General features: G+C 45.3%; 1 protein-coding gene across 5 annotated transcripts in view; it reads left to right on the top strand.

Annotated features, from left to right (window-relative positions):
- Positions 1-23,084, top strand: part of LOC134547520 (uncharacterized) — a 34,642-nt gene that overhangs the window by 7,459 nt on the left and 4,099 nt on the right. Inside the window, exons 1-7 of one of the 5 annotated variants that reach the window (XM_063391580.1) lie at positions 14,002-14,165; positions 15,851-15,927; positions 18,228-18,310; positions 19,984-20,095; positions 20,742-20,886; positions 22,114-22,227; positions 22,828-22,972. In XM_063391580.1, coding sequence (XP_063247650.1) covers positions 19,990-20,095; positions 20,742-20,886; positions 22,114-22,227; positions 22,828-22,972 — 510 coding nt within the window. In that variant the 5' untranslated portion in view covers positions 14,002-14,165; positions 15,851-15,927; positions 18,228-18,310; positions 19,984-19,989. Of the gene's footprint in view, positions 1-14,001; positions 14,166-15,850; positions 15,928-18,100; positions 18,311-19,097; positions 19,251-19,983; positions 20,096-20,741; positions 20,887-22,113; positions 22,228-22,827; positions 22,973-23,084 lie in introns of those variants that run through there. The other 4 variants (XM_063391581.1, XM_063391578.1, XM_063391579.1 and 1 more) reach the window with 4 other exon arrangements.

The raw sequence follows: 23,084 nt of genomic DNA on the forward strand, positions 1-23,084 counted from the left end.
CACTTGCTCTAAAAAACACCCCTGGGGTGTTAGGAGTGCTTCTAGTGGCTCAGAAGAGAGCATCGTGCTCTCTGAGGACTAGATGGCAGCTGCTGGATGAGTGGCATGATTTCACGGTGTGATATGGCCCTAAGTTAATTAAAGGTCTTGGAGTGCTCTCCATAAAGGGATTTGCCTCTGAAACATGATGCAGTTTGCGAGATTATCCCACTCTACTCATATCGTAGGAAGCAGCAAAATCAATGGGAGTTTACAAGTGAAAGTAAGTTTGCTAAACAGAACTTTTTCTCCCTCCAGGTGCTGTGAGTGACACTTCCAGTGAGTGCTGCAGTGGGTGGGATCCCTGTGTGTCTGGTTACTCCTGGCAGGATGGTTTGTCTGGAGGGGAAGGCCCTCCTCTATTAGCTTCTATTCCACTGGTTGTCTTCTGAATGTTTTACATCCCCAGGTGCTTTAGTAATCTTCTTCCCTTAATACCAAAACTTTTTGTTGATTATCAATGTGTTCCTTGGACTAATAAGGCTTTACTGGCTGTTGCTCAAAAACTATTATTTGGACAATATACACAAATGGTGGTCAAGGAGGGATACATGAAGATGCCTCTCCTTCACACCTTACCAGAAAAATATTCTTTTTGCTGGGCTAGGTGGCCTTGGTCCTCCATCTCTTCTGTGTCATGAACCTAACATTCCTCACTGGCTGCCCAGTGGTCTGATGTCAAGATGAGCCAAGACATCTTTTCTTCCCTCCAGCCAGTGTGGGTGCTTTAAAGGATTTGCTGGGTTGATCTCAGCCTGAAGGTGTGACATTTCCATGTCTGCCTTGCCTTTGGTGAGTGTCACAGTGTCCTTGGACATGACAATATGAAAGATAAAGCAAGGAACAATCTTCCTTTGTTCCCATGTACCAGTGGGATTCCAAATCCAGCTGGAAGAGGCAGGAGGTGCATTTTCTTAGTGCTTCGTGCTGGCCATTGTAGGTGCAAATTGCAATTACCCAGCAATTATGGTACCTCATGTTGGAGGTGTAGGTGAGAAGCTGGGGTTTGGGTATTTCCCTGCCAGATCCAGGCACACAGAAGGGAGGTGCAGGAGTTTCTGTCACCACACCTAAACCTTTTGTCAGTCTGGGCCAGAGCACCCAGCGTGATTAATTGTTAATGATGGAGGAGCCACATTGTTTGTCCACTGAGTAAGTAAAGCATATTTTCCAGCTGTTTCCTCCTCCAAGTCTCTCCCAGCTCCTTCCAGCTTCCCCACATCACTCTGTTTCCCTAATCTCCCCATCTTTTCTGTGGCTTTATTCTGCTGTTTCAGCTCTGGTGGGCAATTCCCAGGGTGACAGAGGGCTTTCCAAGGGCAACCTGAATGTCCCAAATGTCCCCATACAACCCCTTCCCAAAATCATCTGTGTCAAAAAGTGATGGTTTTGCCTTTTTGCAATGATCACATTTAATTATTGGTTAAATATCGAGGTCAGCAGCCACTCCTATCCATAAAGAAGTGCTCTGCCTTTTACACAAGTGGAGCTGGAGGGCAAGGGCATTTAATGATCAAACCATCTGCAGAAGCATTGACCTTCCCATTTGTCCTTCAAAGCCAAGATTGCCGTGTTTTCCCAGAACCTGTGACCTGTACAGCAAGTTGGTGCCCTGTTAGGGTGGCTGGTGAGGAGGTGCCCATGTTTCCTGCCACCTGTTTCAGAAACTGCCTTGGTTTCAGCATCCCTATGGAAAACATTTCAGTCATTCCATCAGGTCTTTCCAAAAGCAGGAATGCTGCATGATGGGACATGCCAAAACCCATCCTGAAAGTGGTGCACCAGTTAAATGGACAGGCCCTGAGGGCACTCTGAATCAATATGTAATAACAGTGGTGCTGTATGAAGCTTCCATTCCATCAGAGCGGCTCTGTGACATTGATTTGTCACCCAGAGAATAACTGGGAAGCTTCTCTCTCTGTAAATCCACTTCCTAACCTGGCAGACTTTTACAGCATGAAAGTGTCTGTGTGATATTAGTTCTAGTTTCTTCCATGTGTTCTGACAGGGGTATGTATCTAGTCCTCTTTGCTGAGAGTACATCTCCCTTAGAAATGTTTTGCTGGTTTGTTTTTTTTTTTGGAAGAGCTTTACTTGGAAAAAAAAGTTAATATTAATTACAGTTTTATGATGTTTAAATATTAGAGTCTTTTCATTGCAAAGGTTTTTTTGTAGCATAAAAATGCATGTGTGGGCAGCGTTCTGGAAATCAGTAGAAATTATGTTAGCAAGATGGGTTTTGTTCATATGTTGGGAAAGCCAGTGCTGCCATTGAACATAACTCTAAACAAAAATAAGCTGACTAGTGCTTTTCACTCACAGGCCACCCAATTGAGAAATGTTCTCACCATCACCATATCAACAAGGACTCAACTGTGAGAGACTCATCTCACCATCTTCAGCTGTCCAAATTCAGCACCATCAACCTGACACTGAGGCTCTCTGTAGAAAGGAATTTAGGATGGAATGAACCATCAGGATTCCTGTGGAAACATGAGGTCTACAATTATCAATTTCTATCCACAGGGTTTTAAGGGAGCCCAGAACTGCCACTTACAGTGTAAATACCCAGTATCAGCCCAGACAAATCCTGTGTTTGACCCCTGAGTTACTCAGTAGGTCTCCAGACTCCCAGTCTTACCTCCCACTCACCTGGGTGCAGTGCACACTGTATGTATACAGCACCAGTCCCTGCTCAGCCTGTCTTAATTAATAACAGCTTTATTATCTGATAGGGACCAGCAGAATATAACCTGTGACACAGAAGGCTCCTGCCCCGAGGATGTTTCCCTGTAGACAGATGGCAAGCAGAAAATAAGCTAGAAATGCCCTGCCTCAGAAAATTCCCTTTCAGGCTTTGCTGGCTGGCGTGGGCGCCAGATAGAGTAGAGATCTTGAAGGCTACGGCAGCATGGAAAACCTGCAAGGGAAAACCATGAAACCAAACAAGGGGGGAAAGACCCAAGCAATTTGTATTCTCCAGCAGGGTTTCATTGCAGCCCGTCGCTCTCCCTCTTTGCTTGGCACTGTAGCTGCACACCATGAGGGAGAGCAGCTCTGCCCGGGGAGATGGAGCATCCACACAGGCAGGGCAAGGGGTGGGAGGCAGCACATACCCAGCTCAATTTTACAGACTCGAGACAGATTTCAGCAGCAGACGTCACCACTGGTATGAGGTCTGTGGGGACGTCGGTGGCAGAGGCAGTAATTAAACCCCTGGCATTGTGGCTGGAGGCACAGTCATGTCCTGCTTGGTCTGGAGCAGTTTTGCTCTGACACAGCAGAAGCCTTTACGTAACCAGGCCAGATTTTCACTTTGGGAGCAACAGTTTTGGAAGAGCTACAGAAGCTGCAGGCGGGATTTGTCGCTGCTTCTGAGCAGGGGGGTGGGCGCGCTGGTGTCGCCTCCTGTCTCGCACCTCTCGCTGGGTGACGAGGGTGTCAGGGAGTGAGAGCAGGTCCTGCAGCTGACTACCAGGCTTCCCTTTGCATCCCTGTTTCTGTTGGGATAGCAGAGGTTTGGACTGGCATGTGAGACATTTTCTGATTGCTCCCTACAACCGCAGTCGCATTTCAGAAGCGTTTTGGCATGCTGCCCTGCTGGCAGCCCACGATGGCAGCAGCAGCTTCCCAGGCTGAAATGTTTTTGTTGCAATGCATCAGCCCATCTCTATTATCCCACAAGCTTTTCCCTTTCCCCCTCATCTGCTCTGGCCGTATCAGGAGGTATGAACCTTTTTCAGGGAATCTTGAACCTTTTTCAGCGTTTGGAGTGAACCTGAATGAACACTTGTTGGGTAAAAAAGCTTAATTGGAAAGACTTTGTGTGTTTCTTGGCTTGTTGTTCTGGGTGACACCATCTCTTGCAGAAACAGTATTACAACAGCAGTAGTGCAGCAATACACTTACAACGGCTTGGTGCATGTAAACACGATTGTTTGAAGGGGGAAGAATCCTACTGACATGCCTGCCCACTCCTGATGTGGTCATTGCCTATCCCCATGAGCGTGCTTTCCTTGTAGACACACTCACCCAGTGGTTTCCTGGAAAAGAGAGGCTTAAAACTGATAGGCATTTTCTAACAACGCTTAAAGCTGTGGGATAATTAAAGTCAAATGCTTTAATTCATCGGTTCCCTTTTCAAGTAAAACCATTCAGCCAGAATAAGAACAATAGATGACTCCCAGTGAGTTCATCAGCTGTAAATCCAGGGTGTAAAGTAAAACAAACACATCATAAAATTTCTCCACTGTTTTTTTATCCACCTGTTCTTTAGACTATTCATCTCTTTTGGAAAGCTTAAGGGTTCAAGACTTTAAAATCATGGGTTATACATGAGGAGCAAGTGTGATATGCAGGCAGAGGACACTGGGGTCTTGATTTGAAGCAGGGGTGGGAAATGTCGGCATCCTTAGTGAGGAATGAAGCGAGCCAGAGAGCTGGGGGTACTTGCATGGTCTGGGGGATCACATCAAGTTCAGGGCACTTATGAAGACATTTGCCTGTAATTATGTGTTTAAACACAGATCCAAAGATCTTAAATACGTGTCCAAACCTAAAACTCTAAACCTGTCACCTTAAGATGTGCCTGTGTGCTTTTCTGAGCCAAAGTCTGCAGAGTGAGGTGAGTTTGCTGAGAGCATTGCTGGGACACAATCTCACAATGACTGGGACCAGCAGGGCAGAGCTGGAGCCTTTTGTAGGAACTCTACCACTGTCAGAGTCTGCAGAAGCCACAGTCTCCAATTAACATCTTTAATCTTATTATCTCAAGCCTTTTATCTTCACATTTTCTTGTCTGTTTGTTTGTTTTCTTTAAATTCGTTTACATATACCGAACTGAAAGTTTTTCTGGAAATGCTGGTATGGCTTTTAACTGCAAGAGTGATTCACAGAGAATAATTAATTCCAAGATCTTGGCATCTCTTTTCCTTGTAAAAAGAAGGTGGTGGATATTCTGTGATTTTCTTGAAAGATTTTTCCTCCTGAATGTGCATGTTTACACTCACACCCACACAGACTCACACACATTTGCAAATGCAGACACCTCCCTCTTCTTTGGGAGCTTTTAAGTTCTGGAGCAGCACATCTGACCTGTACAATTAACCCCTTCTGTATGCATCTCCTTTATTTATGTCTAAAAGCAAGACAGAGCTTATGAGGTTGGTGGGGCTCATCCTGTAGGTTTTTGTCCACACTTTAAACTCCCTGAGCTTCCTGCACTGAGCAGGCACATGCAAACAGCAAGGAAGATCTGTGCCTCATGTTAACTCCTGCAGGAGTGGTGATTTCAGGCTCCACCTGGGAGCCTGCTGCTTGGCCTGGGTCAAACCAGGCATTTTTCTAAGGAATTAAACAGCACTGATGGTCTCCCAGTGCCCAGGATTGCTCCTCAGTGTTGTCTGATTGATGAGATATTGCTGTTGATATAAAGGTTATAGCTTACTGTCATTTTACTATCTATTAGCAGCAAAGGGAGTGAGTTCTAGCTCAGGCTTTGTAAGCCCTCAGGAGGATTCTTAGGCAATAAATTAAGCGTGGACCTTGCAAGTGTGGAAAACAAGCTCATACAGGGCATAAGGGGTAGGGTTTCCCCATTGGCACAATAAATGGAGTCTCTCATGAAACTTGGAGTGGCTCCTCACTGTAAACATCAGCAATACTTGAACTATCTGCTTATTAGAGCTTGCAATTTCATTTGAAATTTAGGCACCTAAAGAAAAAACCAAGGTGCTAAACACCTTTGAAGAGTAAGATCTTATTTTTTCCCTTGTTCTGAAAAAATGGTCGCTTATGCAGTGCCAGGATTCCTGTAGCTTAGCACTTTCCAGAACTGTTTCAGAAGTTGAAAGCTATGATGCTGCTTTTTAATCACCACCACAGCATGACAGAAATCCCTCTTACTTTGCAGTGATGGTCATGCCATTGCAGTACTGACAGCTCCTTTGGGACCTGTGCAAGGTAGCAAGAAGGCTGGAGGTGAGCTGGGTTCAGCTCAATAAAGCCAGGGAGCCCACAGCAGAGTACAGAGTCACTCTGTAATTATACTCCAGGTTTTTTTTCTGCCTTGTCTATGAAGCAGAGTCACTGGAATAGGAGAGCTTTTAAAAATTCAGGGAGGACCAAGATTATTATAACTAACTATAACTACCCTTGGCTCTTTGAGGGCATTTATTCAAATGTCTCCAAGCCCTTGCTCTTCACAAAGAGAGATAAATGTAATTATCACAGTTCTAAAGTGGGGAAAGATGAGGCTTAATTAACTACTCATGGATATATAGCAAATGAGTAGCAGAGATGGGAACAGAAACCAGTTTTCCTGACTTCCTCTGGCACCTGAATCCCAGTGCCACCTCTATCAGGTACACACCACAGTGGGACAAGCAAGACAAAAGCCCCACTGGGTCAAAGCTGAGGCCACAGACAGTCCCAAGTCCAGCTGAAGTGTCCCTGGGATACACCTGGTGCCTGTGGTCTGGCATTTAGTGTGGCGTGAGGAACCTGCACGTTGTATGTGTGAGAGACCAGTTTGATTGTCAGAGTGTTGTCCTCCCAGTAATCCTAAAGTTTGCTTGTGGGAAAGAGTTACCTGCTGAGGCATGGCCCACCTGGCTGCTCTCTGCTGCTCCATCACTCCAGCTGTGCTGACCAGGGCCTCCTGGCTTTATCCAAGTCCGTGGTTTAGGATGCAGCCACGGTGATACACACCCTACACCATCCACTGAGGCTTCTTGGTTTCCAGCCTCTGTCGCTTTTGTTTTAATGGCAGGAATGCTCCTGCAGGCTCAGGCAGGGCCTGTGGCTGCTGAGCCATGCACTGGGAGACTCCTTGTTCCAGAAAACTGAGCCACACGCCTGGGAGAAGAGGCTGTGCTGGGAGGTGTGGAGATGAGATAAGGCAGGCGCTCATTCCTCAAAGGCAGCATTCAGCCGTTGTTTTCCCAAAAGGCTGATGATGGAGAAGGACAGCTTTAAAGCGTTCTGTTTTGAATAAACAGAGCCAAAGCACAGGGAGGGATGTCTCCTTCACCCCTCTTGCTGACTTTGGGGCAGGAATATTCAAACTCTTTTTCCTCAGTGCCTACACAGCCTGGGTGCTGTGCCTTCCTGAGGCACTGCCAGCTGTCATAACAGCTCTGGAATCAAGGTGCTCACAGCATCTCCACAGGCTCTCCAGAGGTTTATCCACCTGTTTGTCTTAGGGTTTTCTTTTCCTAAGGTTGTGATAGGAGTTGTCTCAGCAGATGAGGAGAATTCACTGCTACACAACTGAGATCACTTTCCTGTTGGGGTCAAAATGTCACCTAGAGCTTTCAGATTCCACCTGCTGTGGCTTCCTGAGCACACTGCTGTGTCTGCAGCCATTTATCCTGCTCCAGGAGGCAAATCAAGTTAAAATGCTCAGAACAAGGTTTGTTTTCTGGCTTTTACACATGACTTATTACGTTGCAGCAGTGAGGCTTTCAATACAAGGAGGTATTTCTACTCCAGGCTGAAATAACAGGGTTTAGCACAGCCAGCAGGTGTCTTGCTGCTCACAGCCTGGGCAATACCTGCTTTTGCTGAGAGTGGAAGTAGGCACAACTGTGGCAAAGGGGTGACTTTGATGGCAGAAGGAAACCTGTAAATGGGAATAATGGCTTTTACTTCCAGCCACAATCAGAAGACCTGTTTAGCTCAGCTTCCTACAGGGCAATGTTATTTTTATCCCACTAAAGTTTGAGGGCAAGCAAAGAAACTTTTGAAAATTGCTGTCTTAACTAGTTTGAGTCAAAGTAGTCACTGACCACTGCATGCTACATGCAAATACACGTATGTACATGTATGTATCTTCTACTGAAGGTTTTCCAGTGTGGCTTTATATTCAGGGCTTTCAGGTCAGATGGCACTAAAAGATACTCAAGTGCTTGAAGAGAGAAGTGGAGACTCTGGACTCAGTGTTCGAGTGGCAGCCTGATCCATCACCCAGATACTTTCTTCCAAGGAGAAATTTCAAAAGAGATGTCATTAAAGTGGTTATTTATGAGAAACAACCTGAAGACTGGAGGGAGGGAGGGAGGGAGGAGGGGCAGCAGGCATCACCTGAAGGTGCTGTGGGTGGAGATACTGCTGCAGCTCTCCTGCATCCCCTCCCACTGTGCAGATGTCAACAGCTGTAAAAGGAGCCCTGGGTGTGGCAGAGGTTTTGCTGTCATTGCTGATTCCAGAAGCTATTCTGGAATGCCACCTGCTGGCATTTTTCCTGTTAACTACCCGAGGGATGAGCTGTTGTGTGGTCACATCCCAAGCCTGGGAGCAAAGAGACAAAGCTGACCTTTTCAGTCCTTTTCAGTGAATGTCCTTCTTGTTTTTTTGGAGAGAGGTTGCCCTGAGGCCCTGTGAAAAGTCCAATTATGTAAGGGGGGGGCACTTGTTATGTGGGACTGGGAAAGGGGATGCCAATGCCAAAAGAAGTGATGAGAATGGATGTGGGTGAAAGAAACAAGGGAAAAAGTGAAACAAGAGAAAAAAAAAGTCTGCAGGCACTAGTGAGGGATAAATGAGGTCTTCCATCAGGCATCAGTTTAGGTGGCCCTTAAAAAGGAGTGTTTAAGTCCATGGTTTTGCCTTTTCCATCAAAGTTTATATGGCAGTGATTTAAAAAAAAAACAAACAAAAATCTTTTTAGTTTTTAGCTGAAACACTTGAAATTGGGAAGGAAGAGGAGCCACAGCTTCTGACTGCTCTGCTTTTTGGCACCAACACCAAAATCTGCAGTGCTGATGTTTATAATCCCTGACAGTCCCAACAGCCAGACCAAAGCAAAGAACAAAGGCCTGTAGTGGTCAGTGGCCCTCATTGACACAGCAGGCAGAGCTCTGCATGCTGCTGCTGCATGCAATGGGAATAAACCTCCCAGCTCCCATTCTCCTCAGGACACCCTGTCCTGCTGCTCCTCCAGCTGCCCTCCTCTGACCTGCTGCAGCTTTGTGGTTCCAGTGGAAAAAACTCCAACAAATTCCCAAAGCACCCAGAGGGTCCCAAGTGCTCTGAGCAGGCTCCGTGGGGACATCCACCCCAAACTCTACCCAGCAGCTTTATTTGTGCCCAGCCCTGGGCTGCCTTGCAGGCAGGTTGGTCTCTGCTTTTGCTGTCTGGTGAGAGCACAGCCTGTGCTGGGTCTCCTTGTCCCCCTTTGTGGGACAATGCTGCTCCCTGACACAGATATGTGCTGCTCATACTTTTCCATTTCTTGTTGCTCAGGTAACAATCTCCTGCAGGGTTTTTCCAACAGAAGGTCCTCCCATTACATTTGTTATATACATATATATTACTATAGTCCTCTTCTGTTCTCAGGAGGGTCTCACAGGTTTTCTTTTAGTAAGTGCTGTGGATGAAATAGTTTCTCTGAAAATCACTCTGTTGAATGATGGTGAAATCTTGCTGTCTGTGACTGCCATGAATGAGCAGTTTTGAGTAACAACCTCTAGACTTATCCAAGACACAAAGATCCCTAGAGAGTCTAGCTGGGAGGCCTTGGCTTTGCACTCATCCTTCTGGAATGGTCTGAGCTCTTTTCCAAGCTTTTATTTTAAGAAACCAGTGAACTTCTGGGCATAAATCTGATTCTCACTGATGGCTGGGAGGGCAGAAATGTAACTGAGCAGAACCGTTCTGCTGCTGTGCATCCAATGGTCTGAGTAAACCATCCCTACCTGCACACATCCTGCTGGCATCTCTGAAACACCTCCTGCTCATGGTCAGGTAAGGGAGGCTGCTGGGACTTTGAGGGGTATTGTTTGGTTTTACATATTTATTTCCTTTTATTTTGGATATAGAAGTTGATATATAAAAGATTTATCTGGCATGTGGAGTTTCTTCAGTATGGTGTACTTAGGATATGAGCACAGCATGATGACTTTTAATATTTGGAGTTTTATGGAGTGATCATGATGCCTCCTCCCCCAGCAAAGCTGAAATTCTCTCCCTTCAGACACTTTCACTTTCTGTTGTAAGGCATGTTGCAGAGGCAAGCTTTCACTTCTGTGCCATACCACCTGGGGCTCTCCTTTCAGGTGAACACTGCCAAGTGACAGATGTGCCTCTGCAGAGCACTCACATGCCTTGAGAGCACATCTCTGGCTCAGCAGCTTCCTCTGATTGGGAAAGTGCTCTTTTCACTGGCAATAAAATGCAAGGAGATTTACAGCCTCCACTGATATAATGTGACCCAGCCATGGCAGTCCTTTCATCCTAATGAATGATGGATCTTGTTGTTATTAGTCTGTTTTGCTGCTGTAACAGGTAGCTTTGATCTACACTTGCCACAAAGGATAAACATGTCAGGAATGATAACCCAGGAGCTGTTGTGGTTCAAACCCACTTGAGAAAAACTGCCCTGCATGGGAAATGTGGAAAAAAGCCAAAGGAAAAACCCCAAACCTTTGCTGTTTGAGTTTGCTCTTTTCAGTGCCTACTTCCTAATTTTTGAAAGTGAAATTCCTGTGTTCTGCTCCTCACAGAGCAGTGTTGTTGGTGAGTTCTGTGTGGAAGTATCTGTGGTCAGAGTGAGTCTTTCAGCAATTGGTACCAGCCCTGGTTCTCCTTGATTTGCAGCAGGTGACTTTTCCAAAGTGGGTCTTAGGACTGCTGGTGTTTTAACACAGGAGCTTTGCAGGGCCATGTGGCAGACAGGCAGATTATGCAGCCTATAAATAACCTCTTTTCCAGTAATAACCAGTGTCTTAAAAAAAAAATACACTTGGTGAGAACGATCCTGTGTTTATCTGTAGGACCTGACTCTGTCACTCGTACAAACTTCCAAACAAAATGAGTCGTGATATGCCTCAACTTGTGCCTGAGCTTCCAAAGCTGATGAGAGAGGGCTGGGGACTGACTGGCCACTCATCTGTGTCTTGCTTTGCGTGCCAGTAAGGTGCCTCAGTCTGTGGGACTGCCAAAGGCCTGTGCTGATGGTGCTTTCACACTTTTGGAAGCTGTAATGCAGGGGAAAAGGATTTTGTCCCATTATCCTGGCTTCCCAGGCATGACAGTGAGCTCACAGTGATGGCACTGCTGAGGCTTTGTGGATTCTGACTGCAGACAAGCCTCGACAGAATAACCAGATCAAAAGTGCTAACATCATAAGTTTTGCTTAAAAATTAATTAGTAGGAAGGAAGAAAGGGAGGAAGGGCAGGCACTGCTTTGGTGACTGAATTGCAGAAAGTAGCACCGTGATAACCCTGAAGGGTGTTTGGGCTAAGACAACATAAGGCTTGGAAATATGTGGAAAATATGTTAAGAGGCACCTCTCCAATGTGCACAGGGTTTGGACTCTTACTCACTTTTTCTGACACTTGTGGGAGCTCAGTCCTCATCAATCTGCTGCTAATCGTTTTTGGAAGAGGTGGCTGACCGTGCTGCTGACCTTTGTGGATGCTTCTGGTGTTCTGAGGTTTAGGCTGGATGTTAGGAAATATTTCTTCACTGAAAGCATTGCCCAGCCCTGGCATAGCCTGCCCAGAGCAGTGGTGGAGTCACCATTCCTAGATGTATTTAAAAGATGTGTTCTTGGAAACATGGTTTAGTGCTGGGTTAACATTTGGACTCGCTGATTTTAGAGGTCTTTTCCAGCCTAAACAATTCTAATATTCTGCATTGCCCAAGGAAAGGATTCCAGTCCCTCCAAAGAGCAAGCCAAAGGACAAAATAAAGCATCTCAGGTCCAAACCACAATTTAGTCCAGATCACCAACAGCACTGGGGGTGGGTCCTCATCTGCAGCTGCAGGAGCAGGCAGGCCTCCAGTGGAGGGTGGCAGGGCCTGGAAACATTTGTGTGTTGAAAAAGGCTTCTGTGAGAAACTGCATTTCACCTTCTTGAGATGTAAAGCCCTTGTGTTCAGCTGGCTTTCCATGGACATAGCTGCTCTCCAGCTTGAAGGAATAAAAAACACCTGCTGCATGACTCTGGGGAGGCTGCAAAGTGAGGATCTGCACAGATGGGTGTGCAAGAACACATCTTCAGTGATGTGCACTTACTGTAGGCAAAAATTACACCACTGTTTGCTTCCTTATTCTTCCTGCTAGAACTCCCCTTTTTGTCTTCTGACTTCACCAAAATTCCCACTTTGGCTGTAGTTTTCCCTTGTTGCTGCTGTTTTCCATTGTTTCTGTCTTGCCTCGGGCTTGGTTTGTTTCTGTGAAGTTACAGTACAGGAGGTCTCGATGGTTTAAACTTCTGTCTGAAATAATTTTTTCAGCGTTTGAACACTTCCATGTTCTGAAAGGCAGCCTGGAAATTTGTGTGGAAGATGAACATGGAGTAAAGCTTTTTTTGTCTTCAGGAGGCAGCCAAATTATTCTGTTGAGTTATACAGCTTCCACATTGTGCCAGGATCTCACCTGGTTCAGACCTGCTTTTTGTGGAGGTTTTTAGCAGAAATACCAATACTGATGTGAATGGAAACGCCTGGCTGAAGACAAAAGAAAAGCAGCAGGTGAAGGGTTAAAGGAGTGGCATATATTAATTGCTGCAGAACCACTGGCATGTGTTTCATGCAAATAAATAACCAGAGGACAAAACCCAAGCTGGAGCCTTAGACACAAGGTGACAAGATGATGACCCACAGCAGAGAAACTGTGAAATGCCCAGATAAGGGTGACAAAAGGCTCAGTTTGCCCTGAAACTCTTGGAGGGTGGGACACAAGATCATCACATCCACTGCTGAAGGGTATAAAAGATGCATGCAAAAATGAGGAGGAGCCCATCCCAGAGATGCAGTGGAGTGGTGGTGTCATCCCACATCCTTCTTGCTGTACTTGGCTGGTCCTGAGCAGATTAATGCATACAGTCCTGAGCATGTGAGTATGTTGATGGGAGACTGGGAGTGGGTAGGGCCAGCTTACTGGAGTCTTTTTCATAAAAAATCACCTTCCCTACCTCTAAGGTCTTGCAATGAGTTTTGTTCCACTAATTTCCCACAGTAATGAGACTCAATGTTCTAGTTCTGCTAACAGTTCGTGTAGGAGGTGATATATATCCACGTTATTATTTTATATAAACCCCAGTTGCCTTCAAGAAATACCTAGATAATTAGATTGCAAAGTTGCTGTGTTCAAGGAGTATTCCTACTAAAGTGAGGCACTCAGCTCCTGTGAATGGAAGTCGTCTGTTTAATCTTCATGCTGCCCTCTTGTAAGAAAGCTGCTGCCATCCGAATGTTTCTCATTTTCTAAATGCTCAGCCTGAGAGATGCATTGAATGCTGCCAATTATAGGTGACTACTGCACTGAAGCACATAAAGTGCCACAAAAAAAAAAGCACCATAAAGAAAACCAGGCCACCCAGGTTTCCTCTCAAGCAAGCTTTCTGCATGAGAGGTTCTGGTTGACCTGGATGCTGCAGCTATAAATGGAGGCAGCTTTCTGCTCCCACAGAAATTAGAAAAACTTGTGCTCTGACCACTGTCCAGGTGCCTTTTCTCCTTTCCTGTCTGTCTCTGTTCCTGGCCATGCTGGTGGCCATGTGAGCTCTGCAGAACAGCCACCCCTACCCAGTGAGGGCTTAGAGACAGCTCCACTGCTGCCAGTGCAAGGGGCTGGCTTTTGCTTTTCTCTTGGAAATGTGGGGACAGGAACAATTAAATGCTTGTGGAGCATTCCCGGGTGATAGTGGTGAGGTATCCAGGAGAATAGTATGTCTGTGCTCTTAAAATCAGTTTATCTTAAAATCTTAAAATCAGAGGATAGAGAAGTGACACTGAGCAAGCAGAGTGCTGCATGAATGCTCTTGGTTTTGTCATTCCTTCAGTGGTGGAGGAGGACATGGGAGAATCCTGTGAGCAACAGGAATGCCATGGCATTGAATAAAATAACCTTTATGCAATTAAAAAGTTTATAAGTTGAAGATATCCGGCCATATAAATGTGTCTTTGTTCATTGCTGCTCAGCTCTGCTCTTCTCCCCATCTCCTCACAGCCATCCTGTTGAAGGAGTGGATTGTGCAGGTGAATTTCTGCTTCCTTGTGCCTCCCTGCTGCCACGCTCCTGATCTGATGCTGTGGATGCTGCCTGCCAGACACTGGACACTGCTGCAGGCACTCTTGGGCTGCCTTTGAAGAAGGCAAACTTACCAGTCCTTAACCAGTAAGTGAGAACATCTGGGGATAATATTTTTTATTACTTCTTAGAAATTCCATTTAGAGAAAGAACTGCATTGTCTTTCACCCTCTTTCTCTCACAAGAGTTGGCAGGGCTTAGTTTGAGTTTAATATTTGCAATAATGTCCTTAATCTAGAGTTCAGTGAACAGATTTGGAGATCAGTCAATGATTTTCAGCATGGCAGCCTAAAGTCTGGTTGAAAATAGAAGGGTAGTGAGCTCCTTACGCTTCTTGCTCCCTCAAATGCAGGGATATTTCCCTGATGCCAAAGGGTGGATCTCTTCTGCTCTCCAACAATAAAAAGCAGATGATTTTCCTTCTTGAAATACCCACAGGGGATAGCTAACACAGATCCTCCTCGCTGTGTGCCCATCCTAATGTGCACAGCCAAATCCCATCCCTTCTAGCAGCAAGGGAAGGCAAATCCCTGGCATTGAGGGCACCCAGATTAACCCACCGCAGGATTAGGATGCTTGAGCTGTTGTTAGAAGATTAGTATATTTGGTTGTCAACACTTGCTGAACTTGGCCTGAAAATGATTTCCACAGAGGTCACTGACTCGTGGCTGCCAGTTTGCCCAGCACACTGGGAAAGCCTGGAGTTAAAGCAGGTGGCTGTAGGGATTAAACTGGAGCACTGAGTGTGCAGAATATATTTAGGGTTTAAACCCATCATTGCTGCTGGTGGGGACAAAAAGGCTCTGGCAGACTGATTAAACTCATATCTGAGCTCCTGCCTTGCTGGGGAGGTGTTTCTGGGGCTTTGCTTCCTGCAGTTTCCTGCTGGTGACAGTGTGTGCCATTAGGTGGGTGAGCTGCCCACAGATGAACTTTTCTCAGTTACTGCACAGTGCAAAATGAGTTTATTTTGAGGACAGAGCCTCCACAGGGGCACCTCTAGGTAGAAAGCAATTGGCTTCCACTTTCTGTTCTGGGACTCAAACTGTCTGTGCTCATAATGTTTTATTTCAGCTACTAGCAGGAGGGTTCATGTTGAGGGTTTTTTAAAAATACAGACTCTTCCTCTTGTCAGCGGGGCATTAATACCAGCATAAAGTCTGCTTGTGCTAGCTCATCACCTTGTAAATGCTTGCATGGCTTTCCAGTGCCTGGGGGAGTGACAGTGGAGCTGTGCTCCCAGTGCAACCAGTGCTCTGCTGGTGTCTGAGGTGCCCTGCTGCTGGTGGAGCACGTCCTGGTGCTGCAGAGGAGGGATGGCTGTGGTAGCTCTCTTCATCTTGAAAAGCAGCTTTTTCCCCTATTTATTTTCTTCTTCTCTTAAAACAAATGAGGGCTCTAAAGAGTCTAAAGATAAAGATTTTTGTTAATACAGGAGCCTGTATTTTCCTCTGTTTACCAGTGGGAAAGTGCCCTGATGGTAAAATAACTTAGTCAGAAACTGGTTTTCTCTATCGTGAGCCAGATGAACACGAACTTATATTTGATTCAAAGCAACTTGTCTTGAAAAGTATCAACCACTGTCTGTGTCATGGAATTGGTTCCAGTGACTTCATTCAGCAGCATATCTGGATTTCAAGACACATCCTCTTGTAAACGTGGATTGTATCACGCTTCTCTTTGTGCATGCAAACACTGGCAGACATTTCTTGCCTGAAAATCATATAACTGCATTTGCCACTCCCCTGACAATATAATTTTATTTCCTCAAGAAACCAGCAAAGATATTCAAACCCATGTCGAAGAAATAAGCCTGAAGGTTCTCTCAGAGAAGACACACTATAGAAAGGTAGGGTCTTTCCATAAAAGCTTCTTTTAACTCTGCTATCTTAAAGTTATAGCTGTCCTGAGCATTCCCACTTTTGGGAATGCTGTGCAGCCTAGTGAAGCAAGAGACTTTCAATTTTAATAACTTTACGAGCACTAAGTACATTGCTCTGTATTTTACAAACAAATCCCCTGAGGGGATTTTTGTAGGGCTGCATGATAAAATAATTTTCAATATTTTATCCAAGGCCTGTGTTGTGATTTATACTGAAAAAGACCAAAGCCTTCTGAAACACAGAATAGGGGCTTTAAGTTCCTGCCTGGATCACAGAGCGTGGCCAGAGGACAAGGCCACCACTGTGGTGGCATTTCTTCCATCTGTCTCACTGCAACAAGAGATGCATGATGGAATAACCAGCAAGAACACAGGACAGCAAGGTGTGTGTGGGGGTGGGATTTTGGTTTTTCCACTTGTCCAATGTTTCCGGCATGCAGAGTTTTCCCTTGATTCAGGTCTTAACAGGCACATGCATGATAAAGTGCATGTGCCTGTATTCAGTGAGGAATTTCGGGCCACCCTTTTGTTGGATGAAAAATGTCATGTCTGACATCATGCTGAGGTCATTTTGACTATCTGATGAGTAAAGACATATATATGCCTATACACACAAAATATATCTATAAGAGGGCCACAAATAAGACATGGTCCAGTGTGGAAAAAGGTCCAGTGTGGAAAAAGGTGCATTGTGGATTTTAATCTGCTAGGAGGAGAGGCCAGTCAGTGTTTGTAATGTTGTTGTTGGTTGTGCTTGTATTTCAGCCCAAGCTTGCTGCAACAACTGCTTATAAACTTGTGACTTGAAGGCAGTTTCTAGGACATGGGCAGTCACTGTCTACATATCTGGGGGATTCCCAAAGTGAAAACAGGAGAGAAAAATGCCAATGCCACCATGCTGTGAGCGCAGGCCCTTGTCTTCTTCAGGGAACATGCTATGCACAAGCAGCTCAAGCAGCTCTTGTTTTTCATCCATGTGTGGAGCACAGCATGTTAGCTGGCTGATAAGAAATAATCATACTTAAACCACGGGTTTCCACATCAGAATACCTCCAAAGGGTGGACCTCAGAATGCCACCAAAGGGTGGACCTGACACCTACACTGATAAATAGACAGCAACAGTGCTGGCTGGATGCCCTGCACTTGGCACGGCTGGCAAATCCATGTTCATGTAGGATTCCCACCCCTATCTCCATGGCCAAGGAAGCTCCAGCTGGGTTAATTCCCAGCCCCATGATGTTGTTTTCAATGGGTGAAGATAGGTGCTAGTTAATTCACTGCCTTTATATTTGACATGGGGCAGGTCCCAGCCACGCTGTCTGCTTTGTAACCACTGTGGCTGCACAAGGTAAATCACATTTTGATGCTGAAGGCTATTTTTAACTGGCTGTAGAAGTTTAAATTTGAGAGGAAACAAGCAGAAACACAAAATGAAAGGAGTGGATGTGGTGAAACTGTGGCTCTGTGCAGGCAGACTGATCAGCTTGCATGGCTTGCACTGCTGCTGTGGGGTGAGCTTGCATGGGGGAACAGGAGCCTTTTCTGTATCAAAAAACAAACTTTACTTGTGACCCAATCTCCATCTGGGGCTATAGGGAGATCTGAAGATGCTCACAGGATCCAGACTATGGATCTGTGTTGTTTGTGGTTAGACTGGATCTTAGAGGTTTTTCCCAGCCTATTCTGTGGTTCTGTGTATGACATCTGTGTGTTCACCTCTGGAAATGTTTAAGGTCAGGCTGGATGGGGCTTTGAGCAACCTGGTCTGCTGGAAGGTGTCCCTGCCCACAGTGGTTGTTGGAGCCACATGATCTTTCAGGTCCCTTCCAATTCAAACCATTTTTATCTCCATCTTCCCCAAACCCCAGATCCAGTCTGTTCTTTCAGCACCCCCTGCCAGCATCTCCCACTCCGGAGCACTACGATTTTGAGGTGCAATATTTTGCATTAAGTGCTCAGTCTCCTTCCTCCTGGCAGGGACAGAGAAGGACAAGGCAGGCAAGAGCCCAGGGCATGCAGTCATTGGCTCCTGTCTGCCAACAAGTTGGGAACATGCAACGTTATACAAAATGTCTGGCTGTTATGAAAGGCTTTGGTTAAGTAATCACATTTCTCTTGCATAAGTGCTGGGTTTTGGGAGGCTTTAGCCAATCAGAGGCTGCAGCAGCACACAGACAGAAAGCATGTCTAACTTCTGTGAGTTTTGATTTTTCTTTTCCTAAAAAGTGGTTATTAATCTGCTGAGAGTGGTACGAAATCCCTTTAGATAAAGTTAGGAGGCGGAGACTCGCCAGCGCTGCTCGTGGCTGAACCCCGGCTGGAAAACACTTCAAGCCAGTGTGGATTCCTGTGAGTAGCGTTTCTGATTCTTCTAATGGCTCTTTGTGACTGGAGAGGCAGGCAGGAACTGTTGCAGACGTTTATTGCAGGCAGTAAGTTGGAGGGAGGCAGGAGGTGAGAGACACCGGTGAAACCATTGACCTGTTTAATAGGGCTTTCCTCCTGGACTTCCTCAAGCAGACATGGGTTTCTCTGGAGCTGTGTAATCAAGGTTCTTCCAAATATGCTAATGAAAAAGAAATGCAGTGCTGAAGTCAACTACAAGACTATGAGAGGAAGGAGTTTTGGCCTGACAGGGAGATCACAGGACCCTCTAGTCCCGTGTACTGGTTTGGAGCAGGCAAATGCCCTATTCTTATATTCTTTCCTTGATCATTGACAAGTGTACAGTGATATTTTTCTCCTGTGTTGTCATGGCTTTCAGAAATCTGCATGTCAGTTATTTTCTGAGCCAGAAATTGTATCTCTAACAGTACAATACAATAGTACAGCACAGTGGTACAATAGTGGATTTTTCTTTTCACAAGTTGCTAATCCAGTGTATCTGTTGAAGACAACATGTTATTATGTGATTTGACTGACATAAATCTAGTTGGGAATCTCATATCTTGCATTCTTCCACATAGGATTTTAATTTTTAAAAGGGTGGGGGTTTTCCAGTTAAGAGATGACTAAAAAGGGATCAACACGTATGAATTAGCAGAAAACAGAATTTCCCTTCCCACTTCCTTGTGACGTGTCTGAATGCAGGGTGTTCTGTGAACAAAGCCTGGAACTATGAAACAACCCACTGAAGTGGGAACTGGAATTTATTGTTCAAGACTGAGCAGTGTGAAACAACCCCATTGTTACCCCTGCCAACCCTGGAAAGCATTGAAATGCCACTGTAGAGAGAAAGCAGCTCGAGTGCTGAGCTGTGAGGAGAAATAAAGCTGTTGCCTATAGTTGGGTGAGTGTGTGTGTGCTCTTAGAGATGGCAATGAACTTTTCTGGGATAGAATAAATGCTGGACTAATGGAAATCACTTGGGAAAGCTTAAGCTACTACTTACTAACCTTGAAAAATTGTAGAATGTGGATTTTATAGACTATAATGTTCTTGAGACGTGCCAAAGGGTTTAAAGCTTATTTGCAGCCAGTCGGTGAGGAGGTAGTACCACCATGAAAGGAAGTTAATTTGTCAGAGTTATAGGATTAGAGAGGTAAATGTGAGAAGTTATGTTGAGCTAAAAGGCACTTGGCTGCAAAGCAAGGGCTTCAACATTTTCACTTTGGCTTCCTAGAGTGGGCAAAATTGGTAAGCCTGTTTGCTTCAGTAAAACTGCAACAGTGATGCCAGATAAGCTGATTTTGTGGGCTAATTATTTAGGACTTTGTGAAAACCTTAGGCAAACCTAAGTTATGGTTTATAACCTAAGTTCTCCTCCTGCAATGGAGGGTGGCAGAGCAGGCAGCTCTCCCAAAGCTTCCCATTTCCATTCTGCAACCTCACGAGGTCTCTTCAAATGGAGATGCTCCTAGCCCAATGCAAAGGCCTCTTTAGTTCTAATGAAAACTCCATGAATAAAAGTTGGCAGTTAAAATCTGTGAATTTGCAATATTATATCTGAAACAGTCTCAGGGATGTGGAACAAATCCAGGCTTCCTTTAGGATAAGCCAACAAAATCTCTAATGTGTTTCAGAGGAAGATGGATGCTCCACATAAGCTGAAGATTTTGGTGATGTTCCTGTCTCTGGCTACTTTCACAGTCATGGTGATAATAAATACTGGAAATGGCACTGGGACTTTCAAAGGTAAGGCAAGCAAATTTTCTTCCTCCAGAGGAGGGTTTCATGCTTTGTATCATGCAAGGTGGCTTAGATGGGATAGATGTGTTTGCTACCTCATCAACTCTCCAAATACACCTTGCTCTGTGGAAGGTGGAAGTGGCTGGTGCATCCTCCAAATTTTACAGCCAAATGCCTCAACCCTATCCAGTCCCTTGAAATCCAAGTAAATGTAAATCCAAGTAAATCCACTGAACCTGGATCTAGCAGTGGTTGAAAGGCATTCCTTGCATACCCTTGTATCCCTGGTGGAAGATGTTCAGGCTGCTGCTGAGGGTTTGTACACAAGAGTGGTGCTGCATTTGAACGCTGCCTGGCTGAATCTGCCAGGACCTGCCATCGTGCTGCCCTCTGGATTGCACAGACAGCTGGTTTTAGTGGTTCTGTGGGAGAGGGAAGGTGTGCAGTGTTCCCAATATGGGACAGGGATCCCATAATGGACATCTAAACCAACTGCAGCACGTGGCTGGCTTGCACCAAGGGCGTGCTCTCACCATCCTTGAACACACCGAGGCAGGGAGGAAGACAGAAGGTTGAGCAAAATCAGCAGTCTTTCCCCATCCTCTGGATGTAATAACATTTTGCCTGCAATAACATTCACCACCTGGTGCAGGTCTGTTCAGATCAACCCCTGGAAACATCTCGGACAAGTACAGCACCGAGTTCACACCGGCTGACTGGACCTTCCTCATCTGGAATGTCATCTACACCTGGCAGCTCGCCTGGCTGCTCTATGCCTTGTCAGGGATCTGCCGAAGGTATTTTCCCTATTTACTGTTTACAGGATAAATGAGAAGGGGCAGGGACTCTTCCCTTTTGGACTAGCTCAGTCTCTTACCTCCCTTTCAGGGGTTTCTAGCAAGAGCAAACCCATTGGAACCCTGAGCACTGAGAATTTCAGACTGTGCTCACAGGCACTGACCCCCAAGAAAACACAGCCTTTGACCTGAGGCCATAGAGAAAGCTCCCAAAATTGACTGATAGCACTGGGATTGTGGGTGTGTAGTTTGAATAGGAGTGTGTAAAATCACAGGGTGAAAAACTTAGAGTTTAAGGCTTTAGAATACAGTAATATATATAAAGCAAGATGGGCAGAATTTTAGGGCAGAGGTCAGTCCCTCCTTTTCACCTTCTTCTTCAGGGGTCTGGCTGGTATTTTGTAATTGGGTAGAAAAATCCACATTGTGGACCACAGGTGGTTGGTCATTGGGTGAAAAGTAAAAATAATTTAGGTATCATTTCTTAATTGGGCAGTTTGTGCTTAAAAAGCCTTGTAGAGACGTAGAGACAGAGCCATTTTTCACTTTGTTAGCTAGAACTCACAGCTTGTGAGACTGCAACATAGATAAGAATTAATAACCATCTGAGTCTGAACATGAACATTCTCTCAAGCATTTAATCCCAGCTCTAACAGAAGAAAAAATAAATTGCCATTTATCTTGACTTGACATGTTGAAGCTCTCTGGCTGGAGCATCTCTTGTGTCCAGCATCCAAAGCTGGGAAGCAGTTTGGAGGTGTAATGAACTCCCCTAAAGTGTGGACAGGTATCAAAGTGTGTAAACTCCTCTGTGAGTCCTCGTTTCTTGGGGAATCTGACAGATTCATCCAGTACCTGCACTTACCCACTGCTAGAGGCTGAGAATCCATAGGGGCCAAATTAATGGATTACAGGGCTAATGCTTTGAGTTTTCTTTCTGTTAGAGATCAAAGAACCAGCACTGGGGAGTCTCTTGGTTTGTTGAGCTGGGCTGGAAAGTTTTCCTGGGGCTATGAGATCATAGCTAATAACTGCCTGATAGGGAGAGCCACAGGTATCACTGTATTGTTTCAGAGAAGGACACTGAGGAGAAATAGTCTAGCTTAAGGCAAAATGTTTAATTCCAATGTAAAGTCCCTCCTAACATAAGGAAAATGAGCCCAGAAATGTTTGTCCGGTCAATTCAGGCATTGTTTTCCTTTCTCCATGCCCACTTCTTCCTGGCAGGAATGAACTTGGATATGTCTTCATGAAGCCAGACCTGCTGCCAATACCTTTTTATGTGGCATGGTGTCTGAATAATGGCCTCAATGTTGGATGGCTCTTTCTGTGGGACCGAGAGTAAGTTGTCTTCTTTTACAGATACTTTCTAACACTCTTGATGGGATAGCCCCAGTACTCTTTTTTTCTCTATGATTTCTTTTTCCTCTGTGTGTGAACACTTAATCACACCTGTAAAACCCTGTGCCAGGCTCTGAAAAAATGCAGGCTTCACAAAAGTTTGGGGGTTTTGCATTGTGTTGTCATCTTGCCCATGAGACAGATTGAAGTCTACGATCTCCTCAAAGCTGCTGTTCTTCTACATTTTTACCTCCACAGGTAAGACAGGAGCCATGCCTCTCTTCCTTAGTGCAGTTAAGCTCCTTGCCTTGGATTGTTTCCATAACGATGGAAAAAATGAATTAATGGATCACATTAAGGGCTTAGGAGAGCACCACTGTCAAGAGGTGAAGAAATCATTTGCAGTCAGGAAAACAACTTCATGATTAACAGAGTAAAACAGCAACAGCAGTGAGCCAAAATGAGGGCTATGTGTGGTGATTACCTTTATTAAAGACTGATCAACTTAAAGCCAAACACTAAAGCTACAAATTAGGGCATTGTGACGCCACTGAGAAAAATGTGATGTCCATTGTGTTGTGCACATGTTCTTTGTCCTAGATACCTCCTTCCAGCCCTGGTGTTCCTGATAGTCCTCTGTCTTACCACATGGGCCTCCCTTTTTGTTTCCCACCGAGCCTTGAGCATCAATTCCTCGTGGTTTGTGAAGGCTCACAAAGCTGAGCTCTGGCTCATCCGCATTCTGGTAGGTGGCTTTTGGGAAGCTGTGCTCTGGGGAAATGGTAAAAAAAACCCCAAAACCCAACCTCTGTGCAGTGCTGGAGGTATCAGAGTGAAAGGTCCAGTGGCAGAACATA

The sequence above is a fragment of the Prinia subflava genome, chromosome 2, assembly GCF_021018805.1.
Source record: "Prinia subflava isolate CZ2003 ecotype Zambia chromosome 2, Cam_Psub_1.2, whole genome shotgun sequence".
Lineage (NCBI taxonomy): Eukaryota > Metazoa > Chordata > Aves > Passeriformes > Cisticolidae > Prinia > Prinia subflava.